We start from the raw sequence: 13338 nt of genomic DNA, 5'->3' as shown, positions 1-13338 counted from the left end.
TGTCAATAGCAGAGTTGACATACTGTAATAAATATTTTTTCTCTGGAAAAAAGTAAGAAAAATATGTAGTTTAATGGTTGACAATGACTGATTTATAAATCAAGTCATTTCTCAATAATGTATAAAAATAAATACAAGACTCACGACCCCACTGAGGGACAAGGGTGAAGGAAAATGGATGGATGAATAAATACAAGATAATTTGTTTCTTGTCTTGAAACGTTAAATGTACATTCAATTGTGGAATTATGGAAATATGTTCTTTAATTAAATGCTGTAAAAGTGTGTGCTCATTAATGCCAATATAAAAATTATCAGATTAATTTCTATCAAATAAAAACATTGTGCTCTTTATTCAGAAATGCCCCAAAACAATTAAATAATTACATCAAAAGTTAGAAACTCTGTCTTTAGTCATTTCTTAGATTGCCAAATATATTAATGTGTGTGTGAGAAATTGTGTCAATGACAGGAATTAATTTAAAATACTTTGTAGAACGGCACTTTGTGAAGTTCGGTCCATTTACTTGTATTAGCTTACTGGCACATATTCCACATTCAATATGGCGGACGCTGTTGTATCGCAGCAACGGCCGACCCACTTTATGAGGCATCTACATATTTATGTCTATGGTTTTGAAGCATTCTGATTGGCTGACAGGTTGTAGTTATGAGCTACACTGCCCCCTATAGGTGTGGCATGTTTATAACAACGCTCAGGAATGGATTTGTGCGGGTTCATGAGAATGAAAACTTTCAGAAATCAATCTGGTGAGCACGATGTTATTTTTTTAAAATGATGTGGAGGATATATTTGTATTTGAAAACACCCAGCTAGGTGTGTACAGAGCGTTATATGTCTGACCTGACAGAACTGCTGGGCCATCTGCTTCCTGTCCTGGCTGTAACAAGCGGCCTGCTGGTAGTAGAAACCCGGGTTCTGAGTCTGGATGGCGGTCAGTCCCAATTTTATGGCCTCATCGAACAACTCGCCAAAAGACTGGAACCTGGTGGAGAACAAAACGCTGTCTGAGGCCTGATGCACAGCCTGCACATGTTTACAGCACCGTCTGCACATGTTTACAGCACCGTCTGGCTTCAGCCCTCATCAGGTCTTTGACTCTGATATCAGCCAGTGGTTCACTCTCCCACAGCACCTTTCTGACCTCATTAATGCTCTCACACACACACACACACACACACACACACACACACACACACACACACGCACACACACACATAGAATCAAGCAGGGCTTTCCAATACGCATCTAAGACAGAAATACACAAGTTGTATATTTTCCTATTAGAATATGTATGACACACTGCAAAAACACAAAATCTTACCAAGTATTTTTGGTCTAATTTCTACTGCAAATATCTTAGTACACTTGAAATAAGAGTAAACTAACTTAGAAGAGACTTTTTAGCAGGATATATTAGGAGCTTGTTTTAGGCTCTTGCACTTGCACCAACACTGAGTCACCTGGTGCCTCAGGCACTAAGCTTGTTGCAATAAGCAAGAAATCCATTAATCATATGATAAATAAAAAAGCAACTATTGTTCACTGTGTACATCCACTCCCATTTGCACATGAAAAACACTTCAACGACCTATTTTCCAGATATAGTTCTAAGCTTGCAGGAAACAGTCATGTTGTTGCCAGATTCTAAAATGGGGCGAATACATCCTGAGATGTGCAAAAGCGTGATATATTACACTGTTATTAACTAGAAAATTCCTGCAGAAATTTTAAGGGGCCTGCCAAAGTTTGCCCGTCGGTTTGGACCCAGCTTTCTGATGCTAAAATTAGCATTAATGCTAAAGAAAGCTTCAATGTAGTCAATAACCTGTGGAGAGTCAGAAGCATGTGGACTAAGCTGTACTTGTACCATTCAGTATGTTAAAATTAATGCATGAACTAAAATATGCCAAATTGCTAATGTTAGCATGAAGACTATCAGTCGTATGTGGGGCATCACTAGCATGTTGTCTGTTATTGACTTACTCCATTCAGTATACTAAACTTGGCAAATAAGTTAGAAAATTAACTAAAAGGTAATTTTAGGTAAAATGCTAATGCGTGCAAGGAAGTGCACTAGTGGGTGGCAGTGAAATGCTAATGTTTGTGCTAATGTTAATAAACTGCCTTGCTGTGCAAGGCAGTTCACTATCCTGAGAAAACAAACATAAAAAAAGCTTAATATTATTGCACCGCCTGTGGCGGTGCACTGACATGAGGGGAGTATGCAGGCTTTTATTTTGAAACTTTCAGTAAGCTTCATTTGAAATGGAAACACTAATCCCATGTGTAACAGTGGTTTGGTTAAACCAGTTATCTAACACAAAAAAGAGCAATTACATGATGTAAAAATTGTCAAGGCTTTTATTTTGAAAATGTTCAATAAGCTTAATTTGAAATGGCCACACTAATTCCATGTGTAATAGTGATCAGGTTAAATCAGTTATATAATGCTCAAAGCATACCAGCCAACTCCTCCTCTATAGTAGCAGACAGTTCCACCATGTTGTAGTTCTGACATGCTGCTCAGGCCTCTGTTTTAACTGAGTCTTGGCCATAGATAGAACTACAGTTATGGCAGTTATGGCTGCTGGTTTGTAGTCCAAACCAGCAGCTCTGCCTTTCTGTGTATTCTGTTGCTATAGCGATGAATCCTCAGCCGACTGCTGTGTGTGTGAGAGACAGAAAGCTGGGGAAGGATTTCTATCTTTGAGACACCCATGAAATGCTAATGTTCACTATCCTGAGAAAAAAGACATAAAAAAAGATTGATATTATCAATCTGCCTATGGCAGTGCACTTTCGTGAGTGGAATTTTCAGAGTTTTATTTTGAAACTTTCAGTAAACTTCATTTTCATAACCACACTAATCCAATGTGTAACAGTGGTTTGGTTAATCCACCTGTATAATGCCAAAAACAGGAGGTAGTTCTAACTGCCAGCTGAGGCCTCCTCTGTAATAACTGAGTGTTCCACCATGTTGTAGTTCTAACCTTCTGCTCTGCCCTCTGTATTAAAGTGTTCCGCTATGTTTAGGACTACAGAGTCTTTGTAGTCCAAACCAGCAGCTCTGTCTATCTCTGTATTCTGTTGCTATAGCGATTAAACCTCTGCCAACTGCTGTGTGTGTGAGAGACTTTATCTAACTTTATGAGACACCCAGTGAGTTTTAATGAAAAAAGCAGTCCGAACGACTGCTTCCCGTTCATGATCCGTAAGGCTGATCCAAAAACCGTTTGAAGCATATTAGAGGGCTATTTGTCGTCTCATTTAGTACCATGATTCATATCTGTAGCTTATTCAAAGTAATTGCAGTGGTGAGAGAAAAATGGTGTGCGCTGAGCTCAGAAATTTTTCAGAAAAGTCTGAAAATGAATGGTGGAGTGCCTGAGGTTACCCTGTCACATGATTTTGAGAAAAAAACCGTCAGCCCTAGAGAAATTTTGAAAACATTTTACGGGAGCAGGCATGCATATCAATGTCATGACTGACTTTCATACCAATAGAGCAATTTTTGCACCCATGAGAGCGATTTCAAAATTACTTTGGGGTCAAAAATCCACTCCGTTTCTCACTCTAAAAAAGCGGCAGTTGGTGGCAGTTACACTCTGCGTTTCGGCAGTTGGAAATTTCGCTCGTTTTTCGCTTTTTACGTCGCCATCGTAACTCCGATCCCCAATAAAAATAATAGCTCCCTTCTCGGCATCGAGCCACATGATTTGATACCACTTTTGTGGGGGTACACGCAGCGGTACGAGCCGCATTAACGGTGATGGAAGAATAATAAATATAGAAGAAAGAAAAAACTAGAAAATTCCTGCAGAAATTTTAAGGGGCCTGCCAAAGTGTGCACATCACTTTAGTCCCAGCATTTTAGATTTGTCCTGATAAATAGATCCATGCTGGTCTAACATACATATTTTAAAGTATTGTCAAGTACATCATAGGTATATACATGAACTGAGTCCCACTAAAAGTAATAGCTCCAATGCCGGGATCGAGCCGCACGTTTTGATACCATTTTTGTGGGTGGGCATGCAGCGGTACGAGCCGCATTAACGGTAATGGAAGAATAATAAATAAGCTATAATAAAGAGACATTCTATTGGGTGTAGAACAATAGGTGCCTGCCATGCAATGCATGGAGGCAGTGCTCTCCCTATGCATTGCTATGGGCAGGCCCCAATTATCGAACTAACACTCCTAACTACAGTGTACAGGTTTCCCTCTCCTGATGGTGCCTTAGCTTTCATGGTGATGTGTTTAAGTGCAGCGTGTGCATCTCACTGTTTTGACATCCATGCAGAGTGCTCGAAGGCCAGCTCAGCACAGCCAATCTTCTTCTTACACAGGTCGATGTGCTTCCTGAACTGAGCTATGGCGTCCAGAGGAGTGTTGTGCTGGAAACACAGGCGGCAGATCTGCAGAGGTTATACACACACACACACACACACACACGCACGCACGCACGCACAAGGAAACATGAAACCAGTCATCAAACTGAACCAATCCACCAAGTCTATTGATACATCTGGACTCAGAGGAAGTGGTCCTTGACCTTGTAGTTGATGAATCCTGCCATGGTCTTGATCTCCAGCATGTTGGTCTCATGTGCTCTGAGCTCATGCACTAAACTGTAAGCAGCTCTGTAGTACCTGCAGCCACAGAGATAAAAGGGTCCTAGAACTAGAGCTGTGTTCTCAGCAGCTCTAGGTCACAGCAGTGTTTCATGATTAACTTAGATAAGTCTTGTTTCCCCCTTCATTTAAAAGGGTTTAAATGTCATGAATTAAACTTACTTGAGAGCGTTCTGGGTGTCCTGCTTCAGTTCACTGAGGAAAGCCATTTTAAACTGATGTCTAACAAACAGCAGCTGCCATGAGCAATGCCAGGAGGAAACACACACACACCAGGGGAGAGAGGAGCATTATATGTGCATGATAACACACTCAACACGGTTCACTTTACTGATTTAAAAAACAAAAAGAAAACATGTTTCATTTTCTGTCTACTACATTACTGTGACAGTTTGTCCTGGGTTTGTCCACATTAGACCAGTTCAAGCAATTCATGTTCGTTTTAAAGCATTAAATACTGTTCACTATGAAAAATGGCAGATATCTGTACAGTAGGCTGACTTTACTGAAAACTGTAAGGAAAGAAGGGAAGGAATGAAAGATGTAGAGAAGGATACAGCATTTTGATAACAAAAGGAATAAAGTTTGGAAACATCAATATTTTTCCCTACTTTTATTTTCTTCAGACCTGAAAACTAACAACCCTCCCCCCTCTCCTTGGCAGGTCTACGGTTGTAACATGTCAGAGCGGGGAGTCAGGAGCCAGGTCTACCTGGTGGGTGGTCTTGTTGAGGAACTCCTTATGGGATTTGACCCGACGGATCTCTGTGTAGTAGTAGGTCTGAGCGTGCTCATAGAAGGCATTTTCCAACCTTAGAGGTGACACCAACAGACAGGAAGCTGAGCTCACACTCGAGCCAATCAGACCCACCCAGCTGCAGGCGCTTCCTGTACCTTATAATGTAGCCCACCAGGTGGTCGGTGTGAGGCAGGACAAACAGGCTCTTCCCAGACAGGTCGCAGGAGCTACAGAGAGCTGAGGCTCTCTCTGACGCCACCAGGTCCTCTCCTGTCAACACACGCATGATTCAGACAGGAACCACATGGAATGCTGGGAAAATACAAAGGGAATCAGCTTCACACATACACAGTACATCCACTTCCCAACCATGCACTACATTCTGCTGGGTTTCTACATGAGATCCCAATCAATACATGCACCGATAAAAAAAAGTGAAAAAACTTCAAAGGGTGTGATTACTTTTGAGAGACGTTGTGTTTTACCTGGAGGCAGAGGAGTTTTCTTTTGGATTAAAACCACCGCCACTTTGGTGTTTCTGCCCTGCAGACTGGTCCTATAGCAAACAGAACCAGTTCCAGTTCGGTTAAAACCCACTTTGCTAGCCACACAGCTAAGCTAATTCATACTGCATGTTGGCGTGGATCAGACAGTGGTACTGTAACCTGAGCACATTAATAACCACGCCTCCCCACCTGACAATTTCCACTTTAGTCGCGCATTCCGACTGCTTCTCCTTCCACTGCGGGTCGTCCCAGTCCAGCTCATAGAACAGAACCACCAGGGCAGGGACCAGGTTCAGGTGTTTGTTCATCCAGCCAGTCTTCACGATGCCTTTTGGGATGTACCACTCATACGACGTTCGCTGGGCACACAAGACAAAATATTAAACTAAAAAGAAAAATATATATAATTACTTTTTTTTTGGCCGTTTTTAAACATTGGTGCAGTATTCAGTGGGTGTTAAAGTACTGCTAGTGATGTAGAAAGATCATATATAGAAATGTAGTTATATTGAGATGTTCGAGCCAATTCAATTCAGAAATTCTTTATTACCCAAAGGTAAATTGAATGTTGCCGTAACTCGTTTTTATCCAAGTATTTTAGAGTCATTATTGATGGTGAAGTTGTGGGAAGGAAAGATCTACAGTAGTAGTCAGTCTTGCAACATATATGAAGAGGTTTCTGACTGATTGTTGCTAACATGTTAACAGCTAAATATCTGTGTAGCAGACCATATTTCACATTAACATATCCTGGATGACTCCATCAGTTGGTATAGATCAGGTACTATTTGAGTTTTTGAGATGCTGTTCAGCTACTCCAAGTTGTAAAAACAGTAGTTTGTTGCCAAGGTTGCTCATCATAGCAACCACTGAAAAGTAAAAGACTAACAGCAAAATTCCTTCCAGCTGCACAACGTCCAGAACCAGAGGGAATAATTGTACAAACAGCGACTTCTCCACCCAAAGATCGATGAACAAATTCTAGAAAAAGAACTAATCAGAACTAACATAAGAGAGCTACTCCAACATGCTGCCACCATTAAACATATCTGCTTAAATCTATCTTCCTGAAAGCATGTCACTAATCTAACCTTGATTAAAAGCTTCCTGATCAGAGGTCAGAAAGGTTGGCTCCTCTGTATTTCACTAAACACATCTCTGAAGCTCCTGCTCACCTTAGTGCGGCATTTCGGATACTCATGATCTCCTGGGAGAACCTTGAAAGAGATGGGGACTCTGTCAGCGCGCCGGTTGGCACAGAAAGCATCCCAGATGGCGCGATGCACCGCATTGTACACTACATCCAGACCGGTTAGCGCTACGAAAGCCATGGGCCGGCAGCATAGCTCTGGGGGAAGCTCCCACTGGGATCCTGCCATCACGATGGTTCAGCAGACAGACCTGATGAGGAGCAACACGTCATTACAGGGAAGCTGACACTCAGTCTTTAGGATTCTGACCACCCACCAGGTCATGTCTGCATGTCTGTTTGCTAACTAGCAATAGTCACCCCACTCAGCAACTTTCTTACAATATTTAACAGAATTTCAGACAAAACAAAAGAAAAATACAATCAGTGCACCACTAGTTACAATCTTTTTTATTTGTTATTACTGGATGAACTTTTGAGAATTTCAGATAATAACATACACATAATCAAAGTATCATCCATTACATCTTTTTATCAATCTTATATTTTGATCCAACAAACCCATGCTTGATGTAATAACTGGTTTCTTCATAAAGCAAACAGAACATTTTCAACTATATTGAAAATATCTACTGTTATGACATGAGTATGTGCCAACTTAGAATATTCTTCAATGTGATTTTAATAGATATGGATAAAAAATATATCCTGCATGAACTAATGCAAGATTGACTAAATAAGGGAACTGTTACAAGTTAATTACGCGTCATTTATTCTAACAGTAAACAGGCAGGTAAAAATGAACACAGATCGTTGCAAAAACGTTTCAAGGGAATAAACACTTTTTAGATTCATTCACTTTAAAATGAGTTATTTACAATTTTGCATCCTAATTTTCCAACAGTTTGGTTAATAACACAAAAACAAACATTTTTGACTCAAAAGCAATATTGGATGGAGTTAAATCAATGAAATATCGGAATATAGTAGACAGAAGAAAAGTCCAATAGAACAGCAGCATAAGCAGAGTTTGTTAACAGGTCACAAGACCTGTTAACAAGGATTGAGATTGAGGATTGAGAGGCTAACAGTGACAGGTCTGTTTACCTGGTTCAGCCTGAAGCCCAGCCCGGGTTACAACAATTCATGTGACAGCGATATGGAAACCTGCAGGACCTCCACAGAGAGGCTGCCAGTGTGGATTTTAGATAATACAGATAATCCAATCGTGCAGAAGCGCAAATCTTAAGGCGAAAGCGGAACTAAGAAGATAACCGGACTAGGCTAACACGCAGCGTTTGGTCATTCTGTATAAGACAAAAAATCCTTATCCTAAACGTGATCAAGAAGGTTTGAAGTAGAATACCTCAGTGACATCTCTTTAGGCGACTTGCTGACAGCAGCGCAGCAGGCTCAGGCTGCACTTCATGGACTGAAACAGAGAAGCTAGGAGCTAGCTAGAAGCTAGCTAGCTAATGCTGGGCGAGGCCACTGAGCTTCAACGCACTTCTAACCGGAAGCTGTCCGGTTCTGCTATCGGTTACTTCCTCTTTTGCTCATCAGCGCACAGCTCATCACTAACCTGTCAACCTCAACCAAACTGAAAATACCAGCTATTCTAGCCGGCAGCGACAACAACAACAAACTCCGGAGCTAGTTAGCCACCTTCGGTCAATTATTACTTCCGGTTCAACTTCTCAAAATAAAAGGGACAAATTGTACAAGTTTAGAAAAAATATATTTAAAAAAATAAGGACAGCTGTCTTATCGCTGCTTTGCACAAATATCCAAGCTTTATGCTAAAATAGCAATTATTTAATTTTAGAATTTAAATTCTTCTAGCCTTGTTGGTCCGTGTATTTTCAGGCAGTTCGTTTTTTCGTTTGAAATGAAAGATGAGAAAACGGAAATAGACTCGTTTTTTCGTTTTCCGTTTAGAAAACCAAAATCGGAAATCGGATTTTTTTTTCTCGTTATCCGATTTCCCATTTAGTTCACAAAACGAAAATGGAAAAGACGGATAACGAACTAATAACGAGATAATTTCGATTTTCATTATTTCATTTTTGACAAGTGGTCTCTCCCGGAAGTTCTCTCTGTCCGGCTTACACAGGGGCCGTATCACACACATTGTGCTGGCTGCAGGCAGACAAGCTTGTTCCTTTCAGGTTTCAGGCTATTTCACTATAGTATTTTCTGCCAGCCATAAGTCAGTTTAAGTAATGCTCCTGTGAGAAACAAATAATACTGGACATCTGGTCACCGAGAAAAATGGTTGGCCTGAGTTCTTAGTTTAGTTTTTTATTTTGAAAGGCCAGAGCACGGAGGAGTGGCTTTCCACACATACCTGCAGCCATAGTGGCTTTCCACACCTACTTGCAGCCATACAAGTCTCGTCTCTGGACCAGCAAGATGGCCACCATTGCACTGCGCCACCAGCAGCGATAAACAGAGGTAAGTTTGTCACAAAAGTTGTTTTGAGATGTTTTTAGGCTAGAAAGTAGCCCTCATAGCTTCATTTACGCACTTAGTTCATGCAGTTTCTTTGAAATATACTCCAGAGTTTTCGGAGCAGCGTAGCTCCGCTAACCGAGCCAGGCGGCTCCAGGCTCAGAGGCCGGGTAGAGTGTGTTTACCCCGCTAACCGCGGCCTGATCTCTGCAAGTCACTCTGTTGTTTTCCGCTGCCTGTTATCGGTTAGTAGCGGCTCAAATTGTGATATGAAGAGTTTAATGTGTTTGTATGTGTACCGTGTGATACGTGTATACAAATTGAATATTCTTCTCAGGAGAGTTCGACGCTTCTGAAGATGTTAGCATCTTCTCAGGTCTTAAAGAGCTCCGGCCGGNGTAGCGGCTCAAATTGTGATATGAAGAGTTTAATGTGTTTGTATGTGTACCGTGTGATACGTGTATACAAATTGAATATTCTTCTCTGGAGAGTTCGACGCTTCTGAAGATGTTAGCATCTTCTCAGGTCTTAAAGAGCTCCGGCCGGATTTCCGGCTTTTGACCAAACGGTCCATCTCAACCCATCTTCATGGTCCGCCTCAACCAGACTGTAGTCTCCGGGGTTAAAGAGCTCCATCTGGGGGCCAGACTTCCGGCTTTTCAAAACGGCCCGCCTCAACTGTAGATAATAGACAAAGATGTCTGCCAATCAGAATTCTAGCTCCTGTGTTCTTGACCTGTAAAATGGTTTGTAGAAAAGAAGCGCATGCGTTCGGTTCGGCGGTTAAATCAAATGCGATATGAAAGAAGATGGAGTTTGTCTCATCCGGTAAAAAAACACGTTTACTTGAGAAAGGAATTAAAAACAAGTGGCGCTGGGCATGGCTAGAGGAAAGGGGACAAGACGGTGTTCTATCAGATAGCCATACATGTCAGAATAGCATACATATGGTAAGAGCGCATGCGCACGCATGCGCATTCTGCAGGAGGTCCGCGATATTGAGAGGAGTCGTCAGCTTGTCATACGCGTATGACGATCTGACAACGCATGGCTATCTGACAGAACAACGGGAAGCTGGCGGAAATTTTTGCAAAAGGGGGGTGCTGGGATTTCCTTGGGGGGCATTTGCACCTTACAATCACAACAATACCAGTTTAGACTTTGAGCAACTTTCTAAAACTGTATTTTGTAACATTAAATCATGCTTTGCTGCAACTGTATCCATGGCAGCTCTTCTTCTTTTCAGTGTTTGTAGCTTTTGGCGCAGCTCCTGCTAGTAGCTTCACAGCATCAGTTCAGCGTTGCACCGGCTGAGGACGTTGCTGTGATTCACTTTGTCTGCTCTCTGATTTTCTAATATTTTATGTTTTATTTAGGATTTTTGTACATATGTTTTGGCAGTTCTGTGATTATGTCAAAGCAGCAACTTATATTAAAAAGTGTTTTATTTCCGTTTGAAAGCTGCCCGCTTCCATGGAAGGACAACAGAAAATAACTCTTATAAACATGTAATTACTAAAATCACGATACCCTCACTTTGTATCGCTCTGAAAAATGAACCCATTTAAATAAAGAAATCCCTCCATGGTGATACCACGATAGAGAGCGTTCATTTTATAGCGTTAACACCAGAGCTGTAAGTGGTCCGGTATGAAACGGGGGTGATGGAACAACACAGCACTTTTAAATTTCAATAATCATAATACCGAAATTGTTTCCGTTGTTTTAAAAGGTTTATGTCAGTCTGCCTTTTCCCCATCGATACGCCTTGCACCTTAGGGGGTTAAAAAAAACAAAAGAAGGGGAAAAAAACGACGCGCACATTGCGCAAAACTCTGAAACAGGAGAAGCGGGACGTAAAACAGAGCGACGAACGAATTAATAATTAAAAACAGAGAATCCGACGCTGAACAGTGAAAAATCAACACATGATGATTAGGCGGCGCAGCAAGTGATGAGTGAAGATTAGTGATGGTCAAATACAGTGGACTGTATGGCAAGAATAAACAGACACTATTTCCAGATAAAAGGTAAAATAATATTGTTGAAGTGCCATGGGTTTGTTGAGACCATATTTAGTACTGAGAATAAATATATCTTACAGACCATAACAGTAAATAACTTATCACTTATTTATGTTTTTAATTAGATTTGATATATTTATTTCTTCAATATTATTTTTCATGTCAGTGTTAATGTCATGAGGTTGATGACTCCATGACACTTTCAGTTTGACTCATTAGGATTTGATTAAGAACCAGATTTGTTCTTTGTAATTTCTGTCCAGTAAAACTATTAACCTATAGGTTATTGATTTATAACCTATAGGTTATGTCTATTGATTTATAAATCAATAGACAGGTCTATATAAAGATATAATCCATGTTTCTGTCTCATATTTGTGAGGCATTAAAAGGACCTGGAACTTTTGTTTTTCCACTGAAAGCTCTGGTTTGCACAATAAATGCCATGTGGGTGAAATTTTATGGATGATACTCTGATGTCCCATTCTCCTGAAGGCAGCACAGAGCTGCACCACCAGAAATCGACAGAAACACTGAAGAACAGAAGAGTTATGATTAATGTAGTTACAGTTCTATCTATGTTTTAATGTTGCAGAGCTCAGTCGTTTTGCAAATAAATCAAAGTTTAAACTGGCATGTTGAACATCTTTTTTCTGGTCATTTTGTGGAATATTTAACAACTAGAAAATGGCACAGAACAAGAATATTTTTTCCACTCTGGCTGCTGTTAGGCCTACCGATTTTAAGTTGAATGTTCATTGCATTTTTCGTAGACGCCTGTGAAAATAATTTCTATTCCCATGGGTTTTTTGTTCTCTGGGAAATTATTTTGATGATAAATACAGAAACAAGCATAAAAATCAAAACATCTGCAATAGTGATAGTAATATTAATAATAAAATAATAGTCAGTGCAAAGTAGCCTACAAATTCTTTGGTGGGGGGCAGAGAGGGACCTGGATATGGGATGGGGACGCTGGCCCAAAAAAGGCTGAGAAACAGATTTAGTTGGTAATGTTGCATGTTCTAAATTACTTGCAAAAACATAGACTGAAAGGACTCTTATCTAATGTTGAGGGATTTTTGCCTGTAAGGCAAACCTTTAGGGCACAGACATTTTACATTTTAAGTTGAAATGTACTGAAGTCTTATTTAAGTTTGAGTGTTTAGCTAATTGTATTGTTAATTGTATTGTTAGAAGCAATTGTTTCCATTATTCAAAGACACTTTTTATTAAACTGTGGCAATAGCAACGGTTATAGTTCATTTCTATCACCACTATAAGTGTCAGGCTCAGGATTTTTGTGTGTGTGTGTGTGTGTGTGTGTGAAATATATTCTTCCCTCCAGTTTGCTTCTTACGTGCAGCGTGAACTTTTTTTTAATATTTATTTTTTATTGTTTCAGGCAGGGGGCTCTTGAGGAGGAGAGGCCTCAGCTCCAGGTTTGGATCCAGCTTCCCAGAATCTCCCAGTGATCCTCTTCCTACATATACATAAATTATAGGAATATTTTGTCATGATTCCCCAAACATTGGCTGAATATCTGCTTGTATGTTATTGTAATAAATACATTTTTATGAAAACATTTTGTCCCTGTTTATTTTGTAAGATTTGAGTTTAAAGCTCTGATTACATAAAGGTTGATACAAATTAAATCTGAAATAATTATTTTAATGTTTCTTGCTTATAAATCCAGTGCTAAGAAATAATGGAAAGAATCAACTCAAAAGTTTATGTTTATTATGTTCATTATGTTTAGTCAGTTGAGTCTAATAAGTTATAAGTAAATGGTCTCATGAAGGGGACAAA

General features: G+C 40.1%; 1 protein-coding gene and 2 long non-coding RNA genes across 4 annotated transcripts in view; 2 read left to right on the top strand and 1 right to left on the bottom strand.

Moving 5' to 3' along the window:
• The window catches only part of LOC107833955 (uncharacterized), a 12001-nt gene extending 7855 nt beyond the window's left edge, over nucleotides 1-4146 (top strand). The window contains exon 3 of the long non-coding RNA XR_001659722.1: nucleotides 3988-4146. This is a non-coding gene — a long non-coding RNA (uncharacterized LOC107833955). The remainder of the gene's footprint in view (nucleotides 1-3987) is intronic.
• trappc11 (trafficking protein particle complex subunit 11) overlaps nucleotides 1-8716 on the bottom strand; it is a 27470-nt gene extending 18754 nt beyond the window's left edge. Inside the window, exons 1-10 of one of the 2 annotated variants that reach the window (XM_007578617.2) lie at nucleotides 8421-8716; nucleotides 7080-7305; nucleotides 6094-6263; nucleotides 5884-5954; nucleotides 5554-5668; nucleotides 5372-5471; nucleotides 4822-4895; nucleotides 4581-4677; nucleotides 4310-4443; nucleotides 866-1007 (exon numbers count right to left, since the gene is read on the bottom strand). In XM_007578617.2, the coding sequence (XP_007578679.1) occupies nucleotides 866-1007; nucleotides 4310-4443; nucleotides 4581-4677; nucleotides 4822-4895; nucleotides 5372-5471; nucleotides 5554-5668; nucleotides 5884-5954; nucleotides 6094-6263; nucleotides 7080-7283 (1107 nt within the window). In that variant the 5' untranslated portion in view covers nucleotides 7284-7305; nucleotides 8421-8716. Of the gene's footprint in view, nucleotides 1-865; nucleotides 1008-4309; nucleotides 4444-4580; nucleotides 4678-4821; nucleotides 4896-5371; nucleotides 5472-5553; nucleotides 5669-5883; nucleotides 5955-6093; nucleotides 6264-7079; nucleotides 7306-8161; nucleotides 8383-8420 lie in introns of those variants that run through there. The other variant, XM_016664424.1, reaches the window with a different exon arrangement.
• A 122-nt stretch (nucleotides 8717-8838) lies between these two features.
• LOC103156528 (uncharacterized) lies at nucleotides 8839-13112 on the top strand. Its single transcript, XR_478153.2, has 2 exons — nucleotides 8839-9508; nucleotides 12935-13112. It is a non-coding gene; the product is annotated as an uncharacterized LOC103156528 (long non-coding RNA).
• The last annotated feature ends 226 nt before the right edge of the window (nucleotides 13113-13338 follow it).

The sequence above is a fragment of the Poecilia formosa genome, unplaced genomic scaffold, assembly GCF_000485575.1.
Source record: "Poecilia formosa unplaced genomic scaffold, Poecilia_formosa-5.1.2 Scaffold485, whole genome shotgun sequence".
In the NCBI taxonomy this organism is placed as follows: Eukaryota; Metazoa; Chordata; class Actinopteri; order Cyprinodontiformes; family Poeciliidae; genus Poecilia; species Poecilia formosa.
The sequence above is the reverse complement of the archived record's forward strand: the minus strand, read 5'-3'. Positions and strand labels throughout refer to the sequence as shown.